The sequence below is a fragment of the Diceros bicornis genome, chromosome 39 (genome assembly GCF_020826845.1).
Source record: "Diceros bicornis minor isolate mBicDic1 chromosome 39, mDicBic1.mat.cur, whole genome shotgun sequence".
NCBI lineage: Eukaryota > Metazoa > Chordata > Mammalia > Perissodactyla > Rhinocerotidae > Diceros > Diceros bicornis.
The window spans coordinates 16,492,599-16,517,564 of NC_080778.1; the positions used below are offsets into that span (position 1 = coordinate 16,492,599).

The window sequence follows — 24,966 nt, forward strand, 5'->3', positions numbered from 1 at the left end:
TGTTAAAAAGGAGGTAAGACGATAGTGGCAAAAAAAGGTAGTGGACAATTGTGATATTCCAGCTGCACTCAGCAGAACTTCTTCAGCATCCTAATGTCCTACAGCAGGCATAGTGGTGTGGGGATCAGCCAGCAGTGTGGACCACATACACAAATTATTTTGTATAAACTGAAGGCCTAATTTGGGTCATAGAACATATAGATTTTTAAAATATTGAATCATATTTTCCCTTCAGAATGAATACTTGAAATATGGGACATATAAGAATTTATCTAATACACAGATGATTTGTATAATAGAGAAAACTGTTATATAATATGGAAAGGGTGATATATTGGGAAGATGAATAAATTAGAGCAAGGATCAGTAAACTACAGCCTATGGCCACAAGCCTATTGTATTTTAAATAAAATTTTATTGGAACACAGCCACATCCAGTTTATGTATCGTCAGTCGCTACTTTAGTGCTACAGAGGCAGAGTTAAGTACTAGCAGCAAAGAATATATGGAACAAAGCCTAAAATATTTACTATCTAGCCCCTTACAGAAAAGTTTGCCAATCTCTGAATTAAGAAAAGAGATTCTACAAAATTAACACTCAAACAATTTTAAGAATTTTGCAATAAAATTTATGTTTATGGCCATTTTGATTAATATTTTACCATATATAGTCTTCTTGTCCATTTACAATATGTTCACATTATACATTCTTGAAGGGACATCATTGTTGAGGAAGAATGTATCCATTACTTTGAACCATATGAGACTGCTATTTTTTTACATAAAAATTGTCAGATATCTGCAATTTCAAATGGTTTGAACTGATATCAAAGATTTTTTTATAATACTGTATTTTAACTAAATACGTTGGTACTTTTAACATTCTTGGTGGGATTTGACTTGGTTCCTTTCAACTTTAAATGGTCAGATCAAGTAACAGTATGAATTTTTTAGACATTAGAAATACAAGTATATAATGTTGTTTTGCCGACATCCTTAAGCATATGAGTTTTTCTTTCTATAAAAAATAGTTTATACACTTCAAGACTTGGTTCATATTGAATGTGTGGGTTAGATCTTTGGGACTTATGCTTTGGTGGAGGAAAATGTATTTGCACCTGGGAGCACCTAGTGGACAGGTGTGATGATTCAACCTCCCAGGTTTGTGTGCCCTGTACCCTCCAGGGCCAACTTTTCTTGGCCATGACATTCCCTAAAACAGCTTTAGCAAAGGATCCCTCCTTAGCAAAAAGAGATTCCATTGTTCCTTTCTCAACCACAAGCGTAGCATGTATCCCATCCAATGTCAAAGCAAGAAGCCTTAGGCTCCTTAAACAGATTATGAATCATAAAAAGCCTAGGTTATTCTTTTAAACAATAGCCCTTTAATCACAAGTGTTTTTGCCTATAAGCTGAAAAGTCAAATTTCAGAAACTGTTTTTAAGATGATTGAGAAAAGTATTTCTGTGTGTGTCTGTGTATTTGTACATTTTGATTATTATTATTATCATTTTATTATTTTGGGTGAGGAAGATTGTCCCTGAGCTAACATCTGTGCCAATCTTCCTCTGTTTCGTATATGGGACGCTGCCACAGCATGGCTTGATGAGTGGGTGTAGATCCGTGCCCAGGATCCAAACCTGCGAGCCCTGGTCTGCTGAAGCGGGGTGCGTTAACTTAACCACTATGCCCCATTTTCATTATTTTAATTGGAAATGTTTCAGAATCTTTCTCCTGACTTAGGATACAATATTCAGTGTTAGGTACACATTTTTTATGTAAGGCAGACTAAAGTCATTCTTTTCTGATGTGAAGTCCAAGCTGGCACCATTGGCTTGGGTGAGACGTGATAACCTGTGCAGGTGTAAAATATGAATGAGGTGTGACAGCCATCCCCTTCCCCTGCAGGAGCTACAGGTGCACTGCGCCGAGGGGCAGGCACTGTTGAATTCAGTGCTGCACGCGAGAGAAGACGTGATACCCTCAGGCATCCCCCAGACGGAGGATCGTGCGTTAGAGTCTCTCCGGCAGGACTGGCAGGCTTACCAGCAGAGACTGTCTGAGACCCGGACCCAGTTCAATAATGTAGTCAACAAGTTGAGGCTGATGGAACAAAAGTTTCAGCAAGTAGATGAATGGCTGAAAACTCTGGAGGAGAAAGTGAGTCTCAGGACCGGACGTCAGTCTAACCGGGCCACCAAGGAGACGCAATTACACCAGATGAAGGTACAGCTAGTGTGAATTCTAGATCTTTGTCAAAGTAGCATTGATCTTGCGTAGTTTGTTTCATTAAAAGATTTAGTAACTTTGCCCAAGTCTTAGATTTTGCAAAATCTCTTTCTGCTTGCCTAGAAATTTAAAATAAATTACAGCAGAGCATTCTTCTTAGAGCAATTATTTCATAGAATCCTAAATTAGTCTTTAATAAAATAAAATTTAGTGAAATATCTTGTATTTTTCTTCCCATACCCTATTACTTTGCTTTGTAAAGATACGTGAATACTAGTATTGCAGTTATTGAAGTTTATGGTTCTGATATGAAATTGCTCTAATATAATGCATTGAAATAATACTTGACAATTAGTTTTATTATAATTTTTATGCAAATTCAGTGCACATGATTAAAATAATGCTTAAGCCTTTAGAATCTCTTTTTATTATTATTATCTATTTTAAATTTATCTAAGCAGAACAGAAGATATTAAACTATATACCACTGTGTTTTTTAAAATGTTTTAACTAGAGTGTAATATATATAGAAAAGTACTCAAACTCATAAAGTGTACAGTTTTTATTATGTTATTGTAATACAATTTTTCATGAAGGTTATGTATGACACATTTTCGAAATTATATCTCAGAATAAATATATTCTAAACATACACTGAAATCATTTCCTATTAAAAAGATTATAGGTATAAAAAATTTTATTTTTGTCTTGAACTGAAGTATCATATATACAGAAAAGTGCCCAAATCAAAAATGTAGTTTTTATCACATTGTTGTAATACAATTTTTCATGTTATGATATATTTTCAAAATTCTGTCTTAGAATAAGTATTCTAAACATACACTAAAATCATTTACTATTGAGAAGATATATATATTTGTCTTACTCAAGAATGCCTAAGATTGAGCCTTTCCCCTCCAATACTTACGTCATTTCAGAAGTGGCAGGAAGAAGTCACCACATACAGAGATGAAGTTGAGGAAGTAGGAACCAGAGCACAGGAGATCCTGGACGAGAGCCACGTGAGCAGCCAAATGGGCTGCCAGGCCACCCAGCTGACTTCCAGATACCAGGCCCTTCTTCTCCAAGTGCTGGTGAGTGGACCACCAGCTTCTCAGTATAGGCCAGCGAATTTCACAATCCAGAATGTTCTTCATTCATTAACTTCCAGTGAAGATACATATTTATCAAGAAAGGCACTGGTCCAGGTCTTTAATTCACTGCTCAATTTTCTTTTTTCTTTCAAAGGAACAAATAAAATTCCTAGAGGAAGAGATCCAGAGTTTGGAGGAATCAGAATTATCCCTGAGTTCCTATTCTGATTGGTACAGCTCTACTCATAAAAACTTCAAGAATGTGGCTACCAAAATTGATAAAGTAGATAAAGCAATGATGGAGAAAAAAATGAAGACGTTGGAGGTAGGCATGGAAAGATCAGACTTGTCTCCTCACCTTTCTTCTTTCACTCAGCTGCTCCATTCTCTCATGTAGATATTGGGAACACATGTGCTCATTCCTGCCTGGTATGATTGGTGATCCTTGGTTCATCATTTCACGCCAAATACAGTCATGCGTCACTTAACGAGGGCGGTATGTTCTGAGAAATGTGTTGTTAGGCAATTTTGTTGTTGTGTGAACATCATAGAGTGTACTTACACAAACCTAGATGGTATAGCCTACTACACACCTTGGCTGTATGGTACTAATCTTATGGGACCGCTATCATATATGTGATCTGTCATTGACCGAAACGTTGTTATGCGGCACATGACTGTACTAAGTTATAAGCTCTTTAAGTCCAAAGGCTGGCTTCCATTTATTTATGATATGATATCATCTGAATGACTTAGACATGACTGCTCACGAAATTCTTAACTAAATTCCAATTTTATACTTAAATATTAAGAGAAAAATAATTTATCTCAAATTCATGGCTCTGTGCATTAACAAAGTATTTTTACTCAAATCTTTAGGACCACTGCTAAGGCTGAGATAAACATCAAGTTCTTTTTTAAGACTCTGATTTGGAAGTGATACATTGATCAAGACTTTTTAAAGCCTATATTGAAATAAAGAAAAGAGGATTCCTGGCAGGTCAAATCTGGTTACAAACTTCAAAAATGTATTTTAAGGAGAAATAGATGGACTTGAGAATAGGACTTGAAAGCCTTTTCTTTAAAAGGAAATAAATAAGACTAACTCTATATTTGCTTCCTACTCACTCTCTTTCTCAGGGTTTGCTAAAAGACATGGAGAAAGGCCACAGTTTGCTGAAATCGGCCCGGGAGAAAGGAGAGAGAGCTCTTGAATACTTGGAGGATGGTGAGGCAGAGACCTTAAGAAAAGAGATCCATGATCACGTGGAGCAGTTGAAGGAACTGACCAGCACTGTCCGGAAAGAGCACATGACTCTGGAAAAAGGCCTTCATTTAGCAAAGGAATTCTCAGATAAATACAAAGCATTAACTCAGTGGATAGCAGAATACCAAGAAATCCTACAGGTTCCTGAAGAACCCAAAATGGAATTATATGAGAAAAAAGCTCAATTATCTAAATATAAGGTAGTGTGTTCTTACATTGACAAACACATGAGGAGGTCATGTAGCGACTAAATGGGAGGGAGATGAATTCTGGTGTGTGTCACTCTTAATGGATGCTGGAAAATGTCCTTAACATGTCTATTCTACTGGTGGTGAGTGATGTAGATTTATTTGGTGAGATGCACTACATCAGAGTTATTTTTCCATCCAGGAATCATGATATTCAAAGATTCTATCAATAAATAGAGATCTATTCTGACAGTATGATCCAGGTATATAGATCCTCCAGATAAATCTTCCTGGCATCAGGATCGCACATCTGTAGATTTTATCTCTTTCATGAAGTCTTCCCTTATTCTTTAGGGTGCCCGAGGCTTAGAAACTGACCAACGGCATATTGGAAATGAGTTCTAATTAACCAACTGGAAAAAAATAAGTTCTAATTAATCAATGATAGCTAACCACTGTAGAAATTAATTTTTGAAAGAATAAATAGTGATGTGGATATAGCTATACATCCTATAGATATAGATATTTCACCTGCTCAAATATTTGAAACAGTTATCAAAGCTTATAGGTGGGATAATTTATGTTCTAAATTTGACCAGAATGATTTAGTGATAGTCTTTAAGAATTACAGCGTGATGGCTTACTTCAAAGCTTTTCCTGTCGGAAGCTTTTTCTTCCCCCAGTCAATATGTCTATTCCCCTCCTTGGCTTTTCTACCAAGCCTAACAGCATGTCTTCGAAGGTAGAATTACAACCACCTCTTCTTTCTTTTTTACCCACTGAGTTCTTTATATATTAAGGCACTTTTCGCCTGTCACAGCAACGTTGCAGCTGGAATGTGTCTCACTAACTTCATGCAATTAACTTCATGAACTCAAAATCAGAAGGCAGCACCTTGCTCCCTTCTTTTTATGTTGAGTATTTTTTCTCTGCTGAAAGGAATGAGGCAGAAGCCAGAAATATGAACTTTGTTAATTTCAGCCAAATGTAATTCTTTTCCATACTTCCCTCTCCACACATGAAGGGCTATTTGATGTGTTACTTTTGCTCTGTATTTGAACACTGTATTAGCCATAAAAAAACATTCTTTAATGTTTTACATTGACTGATTTATAAAATATGCATCATATCTTTATCGGAGGTAGATCATCCCATATTTGCTATAGGTATATGGATATATTCACCTTGATCACATAGATGAGCTGGCTTTTTTTTTTTCTTTGTAATTGAAGTCTCTTCAGCAAATGGTACTGTCCTATGAACCATCAGTAAAATCAGTGAGAGAGAAAGGTGAGGCTCTTCTGGAACTGGTGCAGGATGCTACTTTAAAGGACAAAATAGATAAACTTCAAAGTGATTACCAGGACCTCTGCAGTGCAGGAAAGGTAAGGAGAGATCAGAAATTCAATAAAAATGTGTTTATTTGCCCCAAAAGAGATCCTGACTCTTTTTTAAAAAATTTGTTTCATTAAGGTCACATTGGTTTATAACATGATGTAAATTTCTGGTGTACATCCTTACATTTCAGCTTTTGTATGGACTGCATCGTGTTCTTGACTCCTTTTCATCTGTCAGAAAATTTTAAGGGCTGGTATGGGTCAGTATTTTCCCTTTTATTCAGATGGGCATTTAAATGGCATAATGATGCTTTATGTTTTTTCTGTTCCTAGTAATTTTCTGATATGTGTAACTTTACCTACTCTATGAGTTGCACTGGGTTTTTTAAAACATAGAAGAGTTTTAAGTAGATTTTTGGCTTGAAAGTCACCTCTAACAGGTATGTGGCTTCACAGGAGCATGTCTACAGTCTCGAGGCGAAAGTCCGAGACCATGAAGATTACAACAGTGAGCTCCAAGAAGTGGAGAAGTGGCTGCTGCAGATGTCAGGCCGGCTGGTGGCCCCCGACCTCATGGAGACAAGCAATCTAGAGACAATTACCCAACAACTGGCCCACCACAAGGTACGCCTGGTCTCTAAAGAGCTGCAGAATACAGGATGGCTTTAACAGCCGTGCCTGTGTGTGTGTGTGTGTACACGCATATCTCTGGATCATAATGACTCTACTTAAAGAATCAGGTCTGAGTCTTGAGAACATCTGATAACTGAGGACAGTTGAATTCAATATTTAAGTGAATCAACAACAGTCGAATCCTGGCATTTCAACTTCTGAACAACATTGTAGCAGTTTTCCCAGCTAACAGTTTTTTATTACAGAATTTAATCTTTATGGAGTAATTTATCAAAGAAAGAGATTAATCTTTATTTTAGAAAGTGCAGCCAAAAATAAGATACAGTAATAGTAATCAGAATGGCTGGATTGTAGGCAGACTCTCTCCTTCCTAGCTGGAGGAACCTAGCCTCTCTGAGCCTCCTCTTTTTTCTCCTCTGTAAAGTGTGATAATGGTATCATCCCCATCACAGAGCTGTTGTGGTCATCACAGGAGATAATGTATGTGAAAGCATTTTGTAAGCCACAAAGCATAGCACTGATATGAGGTTTTCTTATCCTTATTAATATATATTTTTAGCAATTATATGTGCCAGATGACAGATGTCATTTGGCCACAATTTTATGGAGCAATTTTGGTGACCTTAATGGGAAACTGAATTTTTGTCATGACATGGTCAAATGTCTTACGAGAGCCAGTTAACCTCTCTGGCCTTCAGGATACCTATCTGTAGGAGAAAATTTTATTTTGTAAATATGAATTGAAAAGTTATTAGATGATATGTTCTACTAGGCACTGAGGAGATACCCTCAGTAACCTCATGATGTAGTGGTTCTATTCTAACTCAAAGACGAAATGGTTCTTTTCAATATGGTGTACGTAATAACCGTTAACCCAGCACCATTGGAAAAAGTGGTGGATCCTGGGCTACTGAGAGACCACCAGAGTTTCCCTTAGATATATTGATATGTCAACTCAGGAAACCTTGTGCTGGAAGGTGTCGCTTGTCATTAGCATCGTACAGCAGTAAGGAAATTAAAACCTGAGTTGAAAAAGTTGGTTCCTCCTGTGATCTGTGAGAATGCTCACCAGAGGACACATGTGGCTATGTATGAGCTGAAGTCAGACAGAGTGGAGTCCAAAGCTTGGGGCTCTGCCACTTACTAGTTATGTGACCTTGAGCACGTTATATAACCTCTCTGTGCTTCAGTCTCCTCACTTGTAAAACGATGATAATACACGTTTATCAGGGCTTATATATAGTTCCTGGACTATAGCAGGTGCTTAATAAATGGTAAGTGGTAAATGTTATTTTTATTAACATAAATACTATTAGATGTAAATTATAAACTATATAAATTAATAATTAGATATTATATTATTAGGTAAATTAGATTAAATAGTGATTAGATTATTTAGACATTAATTATACCAGAATTATAATTTATAGAGCTGAAAAATGTATGAACATCCTTTTCTCTGGCAATAATACCATGGAGAAGATATCTCTCTAGTTGAGATCAGCCATGAATTCATTTTAGTCTTAAAGGTTACTTCATCATTCCCTGTGTAACTCAATCCATTAAACTCATTAGCTCTTCCCATTGGAATATTCCTGAAAACACATTCTTTTTTAACTTGGCAAATATGGTAACCAAGACAAATTACAAAACTCAAAGACTTCATTAAACAGTGAAATTATTGATCTTAAACTTCCTGTTTGATAAATAGGCTATTTAAAAACTAAAAATGGAATTATGACAACTCCATATTGGTTTCATTTTTGTAGGCAATGATGGAAGAAATTGCGAGTTTTGAAGACCGTTTGAACAACCTTAAAATTAAAGGTGATAATTTGATCAGCCAATGTGCAGACCACCTTCAAGCGAAGCTTAAACAAAATGTGCATGCTCATCTGCAGGGCACGAAGGATAGTTACTCAGCCATCTGCAGTACAGCTCAGAGGGTGAGTACCATTGGCACATTCTAGAATGATGATGAATTATGGAGAAAGGCTATGCAATCTAGAGGTCTCAATCTAATTTTAAAAATTGTATTGATGCTTAAGTCCCTGAGTTAGTTTTGGTGTATGCCCAGACAGGAAATGGAGGATTGATTTCATAGTCTCTGTGCAAACACAGAACTAACATATTGTACCTTTATTTGTTGTGACAGTGATGAATTTCGGACATTCAGTTTTATCCAATCCCTTTAGTCCATGAATTTATTATGAAAATTTTTATTTTATTTTATTTTATTTGTTTTTATTTGCATGACATCAATACTTCTAATCTGCCATTTATTCTATAATACCAAATAAGTTTATTCTGTAATTTTCACAATAATTATTTTCTTTTTAATCTATGCAGTCTAGGTTCTACTGTAATTCAATATTTTTATGCATTCATATAGAAATTGAGAGAAGTAGTAAATACCAATTTTGATTTACACTTTAATGGGTATACTTTCACTAAAACAGAATCCTTAACTTTATAGAAATAAGTCTGAGATGGATAAGAATCACCCTTTTAACAGAAACTGAGTAAAATTAGTGAATTGCTTTTTATTATTCTAGAATTTTTAAATGACATAGCAAAAAGTTCATGTATTTTTGTTACTAGTCTAGTCAGTAAGAACTGGAGACATACAAGTGACATGGGGAGAATAGTGTGTGTTCATCATGATAATGAAAAAAAACAACAAATGCTAGGTGACATTAGTTGACACCCTAGGCTTGGAAAATTCACCTCAAAAAGTTAATAAAAATTAGGGGTGAAGGAATCTGACAAATAATAGCAAATAATGACAAAGGAGGAAAAGGGAGCGAGATGAAAAAACAGCATGGAGCTTTCTGGTGAGTTCATTCGTTCACTTGTTCAACAGAGATTTATTAACGCTGCCTTTGTAGGGGTTATTGTCTATGCATTAGGGATACAGCTTAAATTTTTTAAGAAACATTGGTTATTATTCAAAAGACAAAGATAATTTAAAAATAAGTTTTTAAAAAGCAGATCAGACTCTAAGCATATAGTCAGAACCTCATAATTAAAGATTGCAAAAATGATAAAGAGAACAAAACACCTTTATTCTTTTTAGTTCTGCTTGCAATAAGAATAAATAAGGGATAGTCCCAATATCAGATGAAAATGATGAATTTAACAGATTACAGAGAAAAGCAGAATTCAGTTATCTTCTATCATTGCAACAATGAAAGAAAAGCCAGACTAACCTCACTTCCTTCTTATTTTATTTTTTAATGAAATAGTTTGTTCAGAAAACATCATAGATTCATTTCATCTTGATTACAAAGAGAAACATAATACTTTCTCAGTATGTTTTTTATGGATAAAATGGAAATTGGCTGGTTGAGGATTAATTAATTGAATAGACGTATTAGAAAATGTTTGGATTATGCTAGATTATTATCTTGGACCATAGCTTCTAAAATGAAACGAGATCATCAAACTCTCCCCTCCCCTTGTTATAATTTAGTTACAATTTGACCCTACCTCTAAAGCAGAAACATTTCAGTTAGAGAAATGTGGTTATCTTTGCATGAGATGGTGTTTTATTTTTACTTTTAGTTTCTAGCTTAAACAAAAAGTGCAATATTTATACCGTGGGAGGAAGCTGCAAAAACCTCTGATTTAGGTTTGACAGTTCAAAGATTTTATGTATTCTAACCCATTTCTGCAGTTACATTAACCCTGCCCACATTCTCTTCCCCTAATCAGTATATTCCATTGTAATGTGTGGGTTGAGAACTTGTAGACTGGGGGATGGCCATTGTGCTTTGCAACATTTTGAAATCTATACAAATTCCCTAGATATGTGTATGGTATTGGGGAGTCCTGGGGTCAAATCCATTTAAACGGACTTGTGGACATGTTTCATTTGATTCCGGTGGTCTTTATGGAGATCTAAAACAGCCCTCGCAACCCCAGTGTGCTTGTTTTGTCTCAGGTGTACCAAAGTCTTGAACATGAACTTCAGAAGCATGTTAGTCGACAAGACACTCTACAGCAGTGCCAGGCCTGGCTTTCTGCCATCGAACCAGATTTAAAGCCAAGCCCGCATCCACCTCTTAGCCGGGCAGAAGCCGTTAAACAGGTACTTGATGACTCCTGAAAGTTTATGTTGTACTGTGATTCACTGAAACATTCAGTGAAAATATATTAAATACCTCTTGTGTGCCAAACTGTGCTAGCTCCTGGGAATAGGAAGATATAAATAAGGTCTGAGCTTGACTCTAGTTGAGCTCATGTTCTAGCCAGGAAGATGGATGCAATACTGCGGGACAGTCTGGTAGAATAGAAGGAACATGGACACTGTAGCCAAGAGATTGACACCAATACCTACACGGTAGGGTGACCACGCGTAAATCACTTAATTTCTTTGAGCTTTGGTGTCCTAATATGTAAAGGGATTATAAGTATACTGGCTTCTGAAATTTATGAAGAAATTCAAATGTCATACCACAATGTACATGATTTGTAAACGGAAAAGAAATATTAGCTTCTCCCACAGGTTTTTGGCACAAAAAAAGGTGCTTAATAAATAATTATTGAATGAATGATGAATGGAATAATCCTTGTTATTGTGTAAAACACAATAATCTATTGCATATTAATTTGACATCCACATGCTTAAAATGTTTCTGCTGAGACTTAATCCGAATATGTGAGGAATATTTTGAAAACTTTTGTATTAAGCAACTTTTCTGTGCAGTGCAAACCCAGTGGAAAAATATTTTAAAGGAATTTAGTTGTAAAGGTTATTGCTGCCAGATATGAAGTAATAATATTAACTAAATAATTCAATTCTTTGACCTCAAATTAAGGTTAAAATAATGTGCTTGTTCATTTAGTCCAGATAGAGAATGTGTCCAGGAAATTCATTCCCCAAAGTATATTTTCTGGCTTAAATGATTTACATTATTTAAGTCACAAACTGGTTCACAAAAGAGCACATATTATACCTTATAAAGAATAGGATCAGGACAAATCAAACATGGCTTTCTCCTTGACTCAAGAAATGAATTGAAGATTGTCTATATTCTGCTTTTTCATTAGATCATGTGGTTTCTTGAGTCATTCTTTGTCTTGTGGCCATTTGTTTCCAATGTACTTTATTCAGAACAATCTAGAACAAAGCTTGATTTTTCTCCTTTGTTTTTTACCAAAAAAGAAATAAAAGGGAGGGGGAAAAATCATATGAATCCCAATGACCATTTTTGTTTTGTTTTGTTTTTGGTGAGGAAGCGTCGCTCTGAGCTAACATCTGTTGCCAATCTTCCTCTTTTTTTTTTTGCTTGAGGAAGATTAACCCTGATCTAACATCTGTGCCGGTCTTCCTCTATGTTGCATGTGGGTCACCGCCACAGCGTGGCTTGATGAGTGGTGTAGGTCCGTGCCTGAGATCCAAACCCGTGAACTCAGGCTGCCAAAGCAGAGCACACCAAACTTAACCACTGTGTCACGGGGTCTGCCCCTCAATGACCTTTTGCTAGAACACAAGATTCCTTACACCTACCAGAATTAGCTGTGGTTACAGGAGGACGCTGACCCTTCTTAGTTTCCAGATTGGGTGCCTACATGGTTCACTGTTATGGTTTCTGCTCCTTCCACACAGTCTCTCAAATGTCCCCCTTTAGAAAGTAGCCAGAGAAGGGAATTGGAGCTACTGGAGATGCTTGGATTGCAGTCATTCTGAAAGGGAAAGGGTTTGTTTGTTTCTCTCTTTGTTTTTGTTGTTATTTGCTTTGTTTTGTTTTAATTAGTCAGTTTTTCCCTTGGTAATTAGTTAGCATTCCTATAAAACTGAGCAGGCCCTGAGTCATTAGCTAGTTTGGATAGCAACTGGAGAATTCCACTCCTGACAACTTCAGATGGGGTCAGACTTGGGGTCAGGCTTTGACTGGCTGCAGTTGCAATTTGATCACAGTCCCAGCACACGTTGTGTTTCCCCAGTGCCTCCCGCCTGGTAAATACCCAATAAGCATATAGTGATAATACGCCCCCCAACTACCACAAGACAATGACAGGCTGATTTGATTTCATTAAGAATGCCACGTGTTTTTATAAGGCATGACATGTGAAATTTGGAGGAATAGGAAAAAGTAGTATCAAATTTGCAAAAAGCTTTTGCAACTCTTTTATCATTGACAATCTATGACCTGCTCCTAATGCTTTTGGAATCAGGCCAGCTATAAAAATCTTAAAATAAATCATTATTCTTTTTAAAGTAAATATATTTATAAAATTAAAATTCCATATCTTATTCTCTTCGCATTTCCAAAGGCTGTTTGGGACAGATAACTTTCTCTGGGTCACAGGTACATGATGAGGTGCTTTTGCTTGGTGACTAATGACACCAGTTGGAAGTGAAACACCAATCAGTTTGTACACTGAATAAAAATTTAGGTGCTACTTTTGACTTAATGGGAAATTGATCTGTATTTATTACATCTACATGAGAATGGTGTCTCTAGGAAATCCATACAGTTCCGAGGAAAAGATACTGAGATAAGAGTCAAAAAATTAGGCTTTGATATTGACTATGATTTTGGAAAATCACCTAAGTTTCTGTAGATCAACGTTATTGTATACAACTTGCAGTCAATACCTCCTTCTCCATTTATCACAAAGATGTAGTAATTGAGAACCATTTCTTATCACCTCTACCATCACCACCCTCTGTTGCCATCATCATTTCTCATTCGACTCCTACAGTAGCCTAATAACTCGTCACCTGCTTCCTCTGCTGCCTGTCACCCCTAGACTGTTCTCCACACAATAGTAAGCCTGATTCTTTTAAAGCCTATGTCAGATCATGTTTCTTCTAATATCTTCCCATCACGCTTAAAATAAACTCCAAATTTCTTACCACAGTCAATGAATAGGCCGGTTACATAATTTGTTTTCCAAAAGTGAACCTTTTTGGTAACAAAGGGGCCACTTCTCATAATTGCAGTGGTACTAGAGCAGTGGTTCTCAACCATAAAGGAGGGATGATATTGTTCCCCAGGGGACATTTGGCAATGTCTGAAGACATTTTTGGTTGTTACAACTGAGAGTGGTGGGGATGCCATTGGTTTCAACCAGGGATGTTGCTGAACACCCTGCGATGCACAGGACAGACCCCACAGCAAAGAATTATTTGGCTTCAAATGCCAACGGTGCTGAGGTTGAGAAGGCATAGAGGCATGAACCTGGCAACTTGGAATGGACGTAAGGTCCTCCATGGTTTGGCCCCTGCCCATCTCTTTGACCCCTGCGCCTACGTAGGTCCCTCCTCCAGCCTCAAGGCTTCACATTTGCTGTCCCTCCCACCACCTGGAATGTTCTTACCCCATGACACTACTTGGTCCCTCCCCAAATTCAAGTCTGTTCCTCAGGGAGGTCTTGAAGGTACACTTTTCCCAAAGGAACAGTGCGTCCTTATCACACTTGCCCACCTTTACTCTGCTACATAGTTTACCACTACCAAACATTGCATTGCATATTTGTTTGTTTGTTTGTATATTGTCTGTCTCCGCCATAGGAATGTAAGCTCCATGGGAGCAAGGGTTTTGTTTGGTTTACAGTTTTGTGCCCAGCATCTAAAACAGAGTCTGTATAGACTCTGGGGATCTTCACAGAATCACGTTTCTCTGTGTTTCTGTGTCTAGATGAAAGATCCACCTGGAGAAGCCTTTCTTGGGCTTATGGAAAGGGAAGCGCACTCTGTGAGCTTTCTAGGGAGAAAAAGAGCCCAGACACGTGCATTTTTACCAAACTCCAGTGAAGCCTACACATGCACAATGACCTTTTCCTTTATGTCTTCAGAATATGCAAAGACATGTTAAGAGGCAGGCCAGAGTAGGCTACTGATTCTTTCTCTGAAATGGAAAACAAGCTAGAACGTGAGCAGAGGATCTGGAAAGATTATAGAAGTTTCTTGAGTGTTCTCCTGTCCCAGACCATATAGACTAATTACAATGAGAAGCAGCTGGTGAACAAATGGGATCCTGCCAGTGTGTTTTGAATTCTTTCCTGCAAGTCACTAATATATGTCATTTACAACAATGGTGAAAATACTGAGCACAGCAAGATTATTTTTGAAATGTCAACAAAATGTTACAAATGGTACAAATATTTGCTAACTAAATATAGCATGCATTTCTTTCACTTTGACAAATATGCTTCTTTTTCAGGTCAAACACTTCAGAGCTTTGCAAGAACAGTCAAGGACCTACTTAGATCTCCTTTGCTCCATGTGTGACTTGTCGAACTCTTCAGTGAAAACCACAGCAAAAGACATCCAACAAACAGAGCAAATGGTAAAAAGTTAAAAAATCCTATTGGATTTGTCTGTTTGATTATTCTCTTGCTTGAATGTTAGATGGGAAAGAAAATATCTCCTTGGATTATTCCTGCTATGATGCTCCTACAACCATTATAATAAATAGGTATTTGAATTTCAGCGAAGTCACAGAGAAGTAAACATACTTTGATACTGATGCCACTGAATTGGAACTGAAACATTTCATCCCAGTGAACTGCTAATCATTAGCACCTCTTTCTGCTTCTATCCTTAATTACCATTTTCTCTTCCTCCTTTCCTATTTTTCTACTCATTTTTTTGTCCTTTTCTCCTTTTCCATCTCTTTCTTTAGTAACACTTAATATGAGAGGAGTTCCTGATCTTTGCTTTATATTAGGGATGGCAAAGAGCATGTCATCTGCCATGACCCTTCTAAACCATTGGCAGTGGCTGAGTGTGGTGTTGAGAAGGATTCTGAAGCTATATCTGGGTTCAGTGGAAAGGACCGTGATGAGTTAGCAGTACCCGTCCACAGCAGACAGATGGCAGCACAGCGGCCGTGTGTTTGCCACAGCTGCCTTAAACTCTTTAATTCAACATGTTTGGGTTTAGAAAAAAAAAAATAAGACTTGGTTTTGGTATTTAATTGATTGAGTATTTGCAGAATAGTAAAATGATCTAAAGGAAAAAACTAACAAAGAAATTAAAATAATTGAATAATGTAGATATCACAATAGTGTAGGTTTGTCACTTTTATATTATCAAAGCAAATTTGTCTTTAAATCTTTATGAAAGATGATATAATTCATATTTTTACAGAAATAATTTATTGAAATACATGGTTACAAAAACCAGTGAAGCAGATCTAAAAATATATCCAAAACATTAATAACTTAGTGTTTTATAAGAAGTATCAACAAATGTACAATAGAGAACAATATAAGTCTTTTCTAGTTAAGCCCAAAACCAAATTCGTGAGTCAGTCAAACAGATGTGTCTACTGAAATCCCAATGTGGAAAACCATTAGAGCAGCTTTAGACCTAATAAATTCTTAAAACTTCTAGAGCTTCATAATACTGATTGAAATCATGTGGCATAAGACTTAGACATTTAAAGTCTTCGAAAAACCTAAATATAAAAAGAAAATCTGCTTTTCTTGAAGCAAAGAAAGAATCCTTTTTGGATTTATCACAGAGTGAGTGTGTGTGTGTGTGTGTGTGTCTGTGCACGTGCACGCACATGCATGTGTGTTGGCCTGTGTATAGGACAGGCTGAAGAACTGCATCTCTGAGTCACTGAGTATAAATACTTCGATCTATTGCTGCTAACTTTTGCCTCTGTGTTCTCCAAAGATTGAACAAAGGCTTGCCCAGGCACAGAACCTAACCCAGGGCTGGGAAGAGGTCAAGCACACGAAGGCTGAGTTTTGGATTTACCTCCAGGATGCCGATCAGCAACTGCAGAATATGAAGAAGAGACACGCAGAACTGGAGCTGAATATTGCACAGAACATGGTTTCCCAAGTAAAGGTAGGAATTAATGGGTCTCCAGGGGAGATAAAGGAGACTAGGATGGGAGTGTGTCAGCCAACCCTTAAACATCAGTATAGCTATTTAAGGAATAAGATAGAATCAGAACAACCTTCATGTGGTACCGGGAAAGGACAGATCAGAAAGTAAACATTCAGATATTTTCTTGGAGCTCCAATGGACCACTCGCATTGAAGGACATTCACTCTGTAGTTTGTTTCCAAACACAGCAGCCAGAGGACTCTGACACTAAACACATACGAAGCCTTATTATTTATTAGCTTTTCATCACAATGTTGCTAAAGCTCTAGGATTGTAAATGTATCAATTAATTAAATATATATCTAATATAGAAAATATATATTAATATACAATTAATTTAAAATGTAAGAGAATTTATATATTTTTATATAATTTAAAATATAATAGAAAATCATTATATTAATTTGATTGGAAGTTGTATCAGATTTTTAACAAACTTTAAGATTTACTTTTCTCTGTGATAATGAGCCATTTATATTATTTAGATTTTCTATTGGAATATTGTTTGCATATGCAGAAAAAAGAATAGAGAAGACGTCAATGAAATATTTTTTCCTCAAAAGCGTGAGCTTTAAAAATTCTTCGAAAACTGAGGCTGCACTTTAAGATAAAATATTAACTTTTTTCCTTAATGAATATAATATTGTTTCACGTTTATCAATTTTTCTTTACACTTTTCAAAGGAACACAATGAAAGAAAATATCACAGTTACCCTTTGATTCTTACACACTTGGAAATTTGTTTTCACAAAGAAGTATGATGATTTTTAGATTTTCTTTTTGTCCCTTATGAACCATTTATTATAAAGTCTTCAGTTACTTAAAGTGTTTAGAGGCGTTATGTCTATGCCTGACTCTGTATTTATTTGAAGGGTTTGTTACATGTCATTTATTTTGTCATCATTGCTGTTCTTTAGGATTTTGTTAAGAAACTACAGGGCAAGCAGGCGTCAGTGACCGCCATTACAGATAAGGTGAATAAGTTAACCAAGAAGCAAGAGTCTCCTGAACACAAGGAAATAAGTCATTTAAATGACCAGTGGCTAGACCTATGTCTTCAGGCTGACAATCTGTGCTTGCAAAGGGAAGAAGATCTTCAGAGAACAAGAGATTACCATGACTGCATGAACGTCGTTGAAGTGTTCTTAGAAAAATTTACTACAGACTGGGATAATTTGGCCAGGTAACAGCAATCCTCCAGTGGGTCACCAAAATGCTAAGCCAGAAATTTCTTAATTTCTGTAAAAATAAAAATATCTTACTTACATTTTTAGCAGCTATTGTCTATCATTACGAATATTGATAAAACTTTATTAAGTACCTAATGTTGTCGTATGGATACAGAGTAATGGTTTTCCTAGCTCAATATTAATTTAACCAGAGAGTAAGTGGAAAACGTTTGGTGCTCTTTTTCCCTGTGACCTCAAGGAATATTCCAAAGACTAATACTCTGTGATTTCAAAGAATATTCCAAGAATATTTCTAGTTGTGTTTAATTACCAGCTAGGGGACTATCATCTATGAATTCATGAAATGAATCCTTCTTGAATCTATATCTTCCATATATTTCTTGTCAATTCTGGAAAGTAATACATTCTATGTAATTCAGTCACGTTTTGTCTTGTACTTGGGGTATTCTAGAAATTGGTGAACAATCCAAATTCAATTAATGTGTGTCATTTGTGATTTTGTAGCAATTGAAACCCTCTTAGTTTTTTCTTTGAAAATATTTCTTTCAAACATTTTCCCTCCCTATGCCCACATACACTGGGTCATCATAGGGAAATTTTTCTATACTTCTGATCACTATAATTGTTAAAATTGGCACTTCTGCCCAGATTTATTAATTTGTAGCAATTAAAACTGAAAACATTACTCTAGATGTAGTTACATCATAGTGATTTTTGGAGGAGGAGATATACTATTTTCTGATGTACTTTTCCTTGATGCTCGACATTTTACTAGTCTTTGGGATAAATCTAGTTACTCTCAGCAAAAACCCGTATTTCAGGTATACAATAGGCATCTCCATTGAGTTGGCCCACAGTCACCTCAGACCTAATATATCCCAAACAGAACACATCATAATGCCTCCCAACCTGTTCCTCATACTTCAGAGCTGATTATTTTATAAATGAAAGAAACTATAAGATTCCATTTTTCTCCTATGTATTTTGCAGTCAAAGGATGAGAATTCTTTGCATTTCACACTTATTTTTAAAGATTTCTCAAAATAAACGAAAAATATCTAAGTATACAAATGAGCAGCTGTTAGAGCCATTGGTTATATCTTACGGTTGTACTATCTAACACTATATTGTCTGTTGAAGCTTCTTATCCCAGGAAAGCACATAAATCATGGATCACTTATTAATTTCTTTAGGTGCCATTTTCCAGAATGCAGTAGATCATTGCTTCTCGATGTTTAGTGTTTACACAAATCATCCAGGGACCTTGTTAACAGGCAGATCCTGCTCTCTTGATAAGGGCCAGAGGAAGAAGCTAAAAGTACATTTCAGATGTGATGGGAAGGCAGCATTAGCCAGAAGAAGAGTAGAGAAGTGTCTAGGCAACTTATTTTGGTTCAACTTCTGATAAAGAATTATATGGGTCTTGTATTCCATAATAATTATAGCACCTCTGTAAATAACTCACGAATTGAGCTACTCCAAGCTAAGAACATCCACTTACAGAAAATAGTGAAGTGTAATTTAACACGAATGAACAAACATAGATATTGGCTAAAGCTAATTTGTTTTTCTCTTTATATTTATAGATCTGATGCAGAGAGTACAGCTGTCCATCTGGAAGCTTTGAAAAAGTTAGCATTGGCATTGCAGGAGAGAAAGCAGGCTATTGAAGATCTGAAAGATCAAAAGCAGAAAATGATAGAGCATCTGAATTTAGATGACAGAGAGTTAGTCAAGGAACAGACAAGTCACTTGGAACAACGTTGGTTTCAGCTTGAGGATCTTGTCAAAAGAAAAATCCAAGTATCAGTCACCAACCTGGAGGAGCTAAATGTGGTGCGGTCTAGGTTTCAGGAGCTCATGGATTGGGCCGAAGAGCAGCAACCCAACGTTGCTGAGGCCCTGAAACAGAGCCCCCCGCCTGAGATGGCTCAGAACCTTCTCATGGATCACCTTGCCATTTGCAGTGAACTGGAGGCCAAACAGATGCTCTTGAAATCACTCATAAAGGACGCGGACAGGGTGATGGCTGATCTTGGCCTAAATGAGCGGCAGATAATCCAGAAGGCACTCTCTGATGCACAAAGGCACGTGAATTGCCTCAGCGACTTAGTGGGCCAGAGACGAAAGTACTTAAACAAGGCTTTGTCTGAGAAAACCCAGTTTCTCATGGCGGTGTTCCAGGCGACCAGCCAAATTCAGCAACACGAGCGAAAGATAATGTTCCGTGAGCATATCTGCCTGTTACCGGATGATGTGAGCAAACAAGTCAAAACATGTAAGAGTGCACAAGCCAGCCTCAAGACTTACCAAAATGAAGTCACCGGACTTTGGGCCCAGGGTCGTGAATTAATGAAAGGAGCCACAGAGCAGGAAAAGAGTGAAGTACTGGGGAAGATTCAGGAACTGCAGAGCGTCTATGACAGTGTTTTACAAAAGTGTAGCCATAGGCTACAAGAACTAGAGAAAAATTTAGTTTCTAGGAAGCATTTTAAGGAAGATTTTGATAAAGCATGTCACTGGCTAAAACAAGCAGATATTGTTACGTTTCCTGAAATCAACCTAATGAATGAGAGTACTGAGCTTCAGACACAACTAGCCAAATACCAACACATTCTTGAACAATCTCCAGAATATGAAAATCTCCTACTTATGCTACAGAGAGCTGGACAGGCCATATTGCCATTGCTGAATGAAGTCGACCATTCCTACCTCAATGAAAAGCTAAATGCTCTGCCCCTGCAATTTAATGTAATTGTTGCCTTGGCTAAAGACAAGTTCTATCAAGTCCAAGAGGCAATTCTTGCTCGGAAAGAATATGCTTCCTTGATTGAGTTGACAACCCAGTCTCTGAGTGAACTCGAAGACCAATTCTTGAAGATGAGCCAAGTCCCCACCAACCTGATTGTTGAAGAGGCTCTGTCTCTTCAGGATAGTTCTAGAGCTCTTCTGGGGGAGGTGGCAGGCCTCGGGGAAGCAGTGGATGAACTGAACCAGAAGAAAGAAAGTTTTCGCAGCACAGGTCAGCCTTGGCAGCCAGACAAGATGCTACACCTCGTCACCTTGTACCACAGGCTGAAGCGACAAACAGAACAAAGAGTCAGCTTATTAGAAGACACCACCAGTGCCTATGAAGAACACACGAAGATGTGCCAGCAGCTAGAGAAACAACTAGAGGCTGTGAAAACAGAGCAGTCCAAAGTGAATGAGGAGACGCTCCCTGCGGAGGAGAAGCTCAAAGTGTATCACTCCCTGGCAGGAAGTCTTCAGGATTCAGGAATTCTTCTAAAACGAGTGACCATGCATCTTGAAGATCTTGTTCCACACCTTGATCCCATGGCTTATGAGAAAGCCAAACATCAGATCCAGTCCTGGCAAGAAGGGTTGAAACTGTTGACTTCTGCCATTGGTGCAACGGTGACAGAGTGTGAGAGCCGCATGGTGCAGAGCATAGACTTCCAGACTGAGATGAGCCGCTCCCTGGCCTGGCTGAGGAGCGTGAAGGCAGAACTGAGTGGACCTGTGTGCCTGGACCTGAACCTCCGGGACATCCAGGAGGAGATCAGAAAGATCCAGATTCATCAGGAAGAGGTACAGTCCAGCCTGCGAATAATGAACGCCCTGAGTAACAAGGAGAAGGAGAAATTCACGAAAGCCAAGGAGCTGCTTTCTGCCGATTTACAACACACTCTTACTGAACTCTCGGAGCTCGAGGGGGACATTCAGGAAGCTTTACGCACCAGACAGGTTGGTATAATAGGGCTTCTCTTTTCTTTTTTCCACTTTGCTTATTTGTCAACGGGTTTGAGAAATTTGGCGGGGAGGTGGTTTTTGGTTTTTTTCTTGGTCATAATTTCTTCCTCAATGTTTCTTTTTTGATACTAGGTAGAATGGTCTTCAACAGTGACTTAAAAGGATGTTTTTATTGTTTCTGCACATGGTATTCATTTCATGTGCTTTCGCTGTTGACTTCACTTTAGTTATAATACAGTGATACCTCAGTTATCTCTCACCTTTAGGAGAGATAATAAATGATAGTACTAATATAATTAATACCACACATTAGTACATTGATAATAAAATTAATTAGCAATGAATCATTAGTGATACCTTTTTAAAACAATGTGAAACCTGCCATTCCTAAGGTTAGTGTTGGATGAAGAGTCTCCAAATGGACAGAGGTAGATGGACGATGCAGCCGTGACCGTGATGCTCAGCTATGTTTTTTTATGGGGTCTCCCATCAGTTGCCCCATCTCTTCAGCTCTTCCTCGGGAAGGAGTGTTTTGTCTTCTCTTGCTTCCCTGTAGCCCAGCAGAAGCAAGGCTGGGATATTGATCATGACTTTCCTTGAGGATAACAAAGAAATGAGAGCATGCAGAGAACTTTCCAGTTTGGCTTCCTAATTGCAGCTTGTTCTGCAGCTTGCGAGTTCTGTGCATTCAAAAATAAGAAGAGATGGAATAGTGCCCAGAGGTTCACTTCCTTTAGTCTCTTGGCTCTTTTCTTCCATATCTGTCCTCAGTCCCTCTGATTCTATGGGATTGCAACCAGCCATTTAAGCAAAAGACAAATTTCCTTAGGATAATATAGCAGCTAATGCCTTGGGGTAAGGCACACTTGGGTTTTGGTCTTAGTTATTTGATCTTGAGCAAATTACTTACATCCTTTCAGGCTCAGTGTTCCCTCTGTGGAAGAGGGATAATAATATCTCCCTCTTTAGATTTATATTCTTAGAAGAAAACCTGATATAGAGGTAGTCTCCAATGAATCTTAGCTATCATTTAACTTTATTTTCCACACAGATTAGGGTTAATACTAAATAATAAAACATTTTTAATTTTAACATGTTGGTAAATTCTTTTTTTTTTTTTTGGTAAAATCTTAATAAAATTCATCATGTAAAATTCTGGCTTCTTAAACTAGAGTGTCTATTTAGTATATTTTTACCTTTTCATGTTGATTCTAGGCCGTTGTTAAAAAAATGTTTTTAAACTATTTCCCTGTAACTACAGATATAAATAGAGATAGAGTAGAGATAGACTTTTGAGTGAAGAGTCAGGGAATTTAATGAGAATTTTCATTCTTGGAAAACATCTGTCATGTAAGCTTGCTTCTGTTGATTTGGTGATTTTTGAGCCAGAATCTTGAATCTGTTAAGGTGTCCCTACTTCTGCGATCTTTTGATTGGTAGTCTTATTGATTATCTTGGCCCAAATAGCTGAAAGTCCTGGTTCTAGGGGCATTTCTAATCTCTACTACCGGTTCTTTGATTTGCCATCCTCATTCTTTCCTTACTAAGTGCTCATCTTACGTGTACTTTCTCTAGTACTTCTCTGCGTGTTTGCCTGCCCAGTAATAGCTTGTCTTGTCCGGTCATTGCTGGCCACTTAGAGTGTTTCCTTTCCATCTGGATTTGAATGGCCTTCATTGCATAGGGGTCAGCTCTACATTCTTAAATTTTTCTATTTTAGTCTCTATTCAAGACTTATGGGCTACTGTTTCACATCCAGAAACTGCTATTTAGTCTGGTGAATGCCAGTTAGGAAGTTTGGTGGTATTATACTTCCTTTCCTTCCCCAGCTTTATTGAGTGGTAATTGACAAATAAAATTATATAAGATATTTAAAGTGTACAATGTGGTGGTTTGATATATGTGTATCTTGTGAAAGGATTCTCCCCCGTTGACTGACTCATTAAAACAGTCATCACCTCACATATTTACCTTTTTTTTTGTTTGGCGAGAATGTTTAATTTGTACTTTCTTGGCTATTTTCAATGATACAATACAGTGTTATCGATTATAGTTACCACGTTACAGATTAGATCTTCAGAACTTATTCAAATTAAAACTAAAAGATTGTACCATTTACCAACCTCCCCTATTTTGTCCACCTCCTAGTCACTGGAAACCACTTTTCTACTCTCAGTTTCTACGATTTTGACTTTTTTTTTTAGATTCCATATATAAGTGAGACTATGTGGTATTCGTCTTTCTCTGTCTGGCTTATTTCACAATATCCTCCCAGTTTGTCCGTGTTTTCACAAAGGAAGAGATTTCCTTATTTTTTAAGGCTGAATGACATTCCAATATATATATCACATTTTCTTTATCTATTCGTCTGTGGACAATTAGATTGTTTCCATACCTTGACTATTGTGAATATTGCTGCTATGAACATGGGAGTACAGATATTTCATCAAGATAATGATTTTGTTTCCTTTGGATAAATACCCACAAGTGGAATTGCTGGATCATATGGTAGTTCTGTTTTTAATTTCTTGAGGAACCACCATACCGTTTTCCATAGTGGCTGTACCAGTTTACATTCTACTGGTGTTATTATACTTCTAACAAACTGAGGCATTATTTCACTTTAGTAAATATTTAGTCTGCCACATATTACTAAGCATTATATTTTTTCTTTAGAGAGAGTGGAAAATTTCAGAACTAGTCAAGATACCGCCATAGATTTCTATTTCATTTCTGTCCTTGTTTGTTTATTTTAATTGCAATAATAAAATTATAACAAGAATAACAGAAGGATAATAATGGACTGCACCAAAAAAATTCCACCAACTTATCAATTCACTTATACACTTACATCCACATGTCTGAGGACTGGAAAAGAAATGGAAATGTTAAACTATTTCCTGCAAACACGTCACAATTGAGAGTTGATTGTGTTTGCAATTACTGTTTTTCAGGCTACCTTGACTCAAATATATAGTCAATGTCAAAGATACTATCAAGTATTTCAAGCAGCTAACGACTGGCTTGAGGATGCCCATGAAATGCTACAGCTGGCAGGCAATGGCCTAGATGTGGAGAGTGCAGAGGAAAATCTCAAAAGCCACATGGAATTTTTTAGTACAGAGGATCAGTTCCACTGTAATCTGGAGGAGCTCCAAGGCCTGGTAGCCAGCCTGGACCCACTCATCAAGCCAACTGGAAAAGAGGACTTAGCACAGAAAATGGCTTCCCTGGAACAGAAGAGCCAGAGGACAATACAGGACTCACACGCCCAATTAGATCTCTTGCAAAGGTATTAGAGTTAATTTTATTCTTTATATTCCAGTGAAATGGATTTTCACGTGGAAAATAGGAATATACTAATACTATACATTAGCACATAAATTCATTCTTCTCTCTTAAGTATCATTAGACATACT

The 24,966-nt window shown here is 37.1% G+C and overlaps 1 protein-coding gene across 1 annotated transcript in view; it reads left to right on the plus strand.

Moving 5' to 3' along the window:
• Positions 1–24,966, plus strand: part of SYNE1 (spectrin repeat containing nuclear envelope protein 1) — a 430,148-nt gene that overhangs the window by 224,016 nt on the left and 181,166 nt on the right. Inside the window, exons 64-76 of the mRNA XM_058534130.1 lie at positions 1,909–2,226; positions 3,168–3,323; positions 3,478–3,648; positions 4,464–4,790; positions 6,011–6,163; positions 6,572–6,739; positions 8,518–8,694; positions 10,692–10,838; positions 14,923–15,048; positions 16,386–16,562; positions 17,522–17,787; positions 19,381–21,541; positions 24,502–24,839. Of these exons, the coding sequence (XP_058390113.1) occupies positions 1,909–2,226; positions 3,168–3,323; positions 3,478–3,648; positions 4,464–4,790; positions 6,011–6,163; positions 6,572–6,739; positions 8,518–8,694; positions 10,692–10,838; positions 14,923–15,048; positions 16,386–16,562; positions 17,522–17,787; positions 19,381–21,541; positions 24,502–24,839 (4,685 nt within the window). The remainder of the gene's footprint in view (positions 1–1,908; positions 2,227–3,167; positions 3,324–3,477; positions 3,649–4,463; positions 4,791–6,010; positions 6,164–6,571; positions 6,740–8,517; positions 8,695–10,691; positions 10,839–14,922; positions 15,049–16,385; positions 16,563–17,521; positions 17,788–19,380; positions 21,542–24,501; positions 24,840–24,966) is intronic.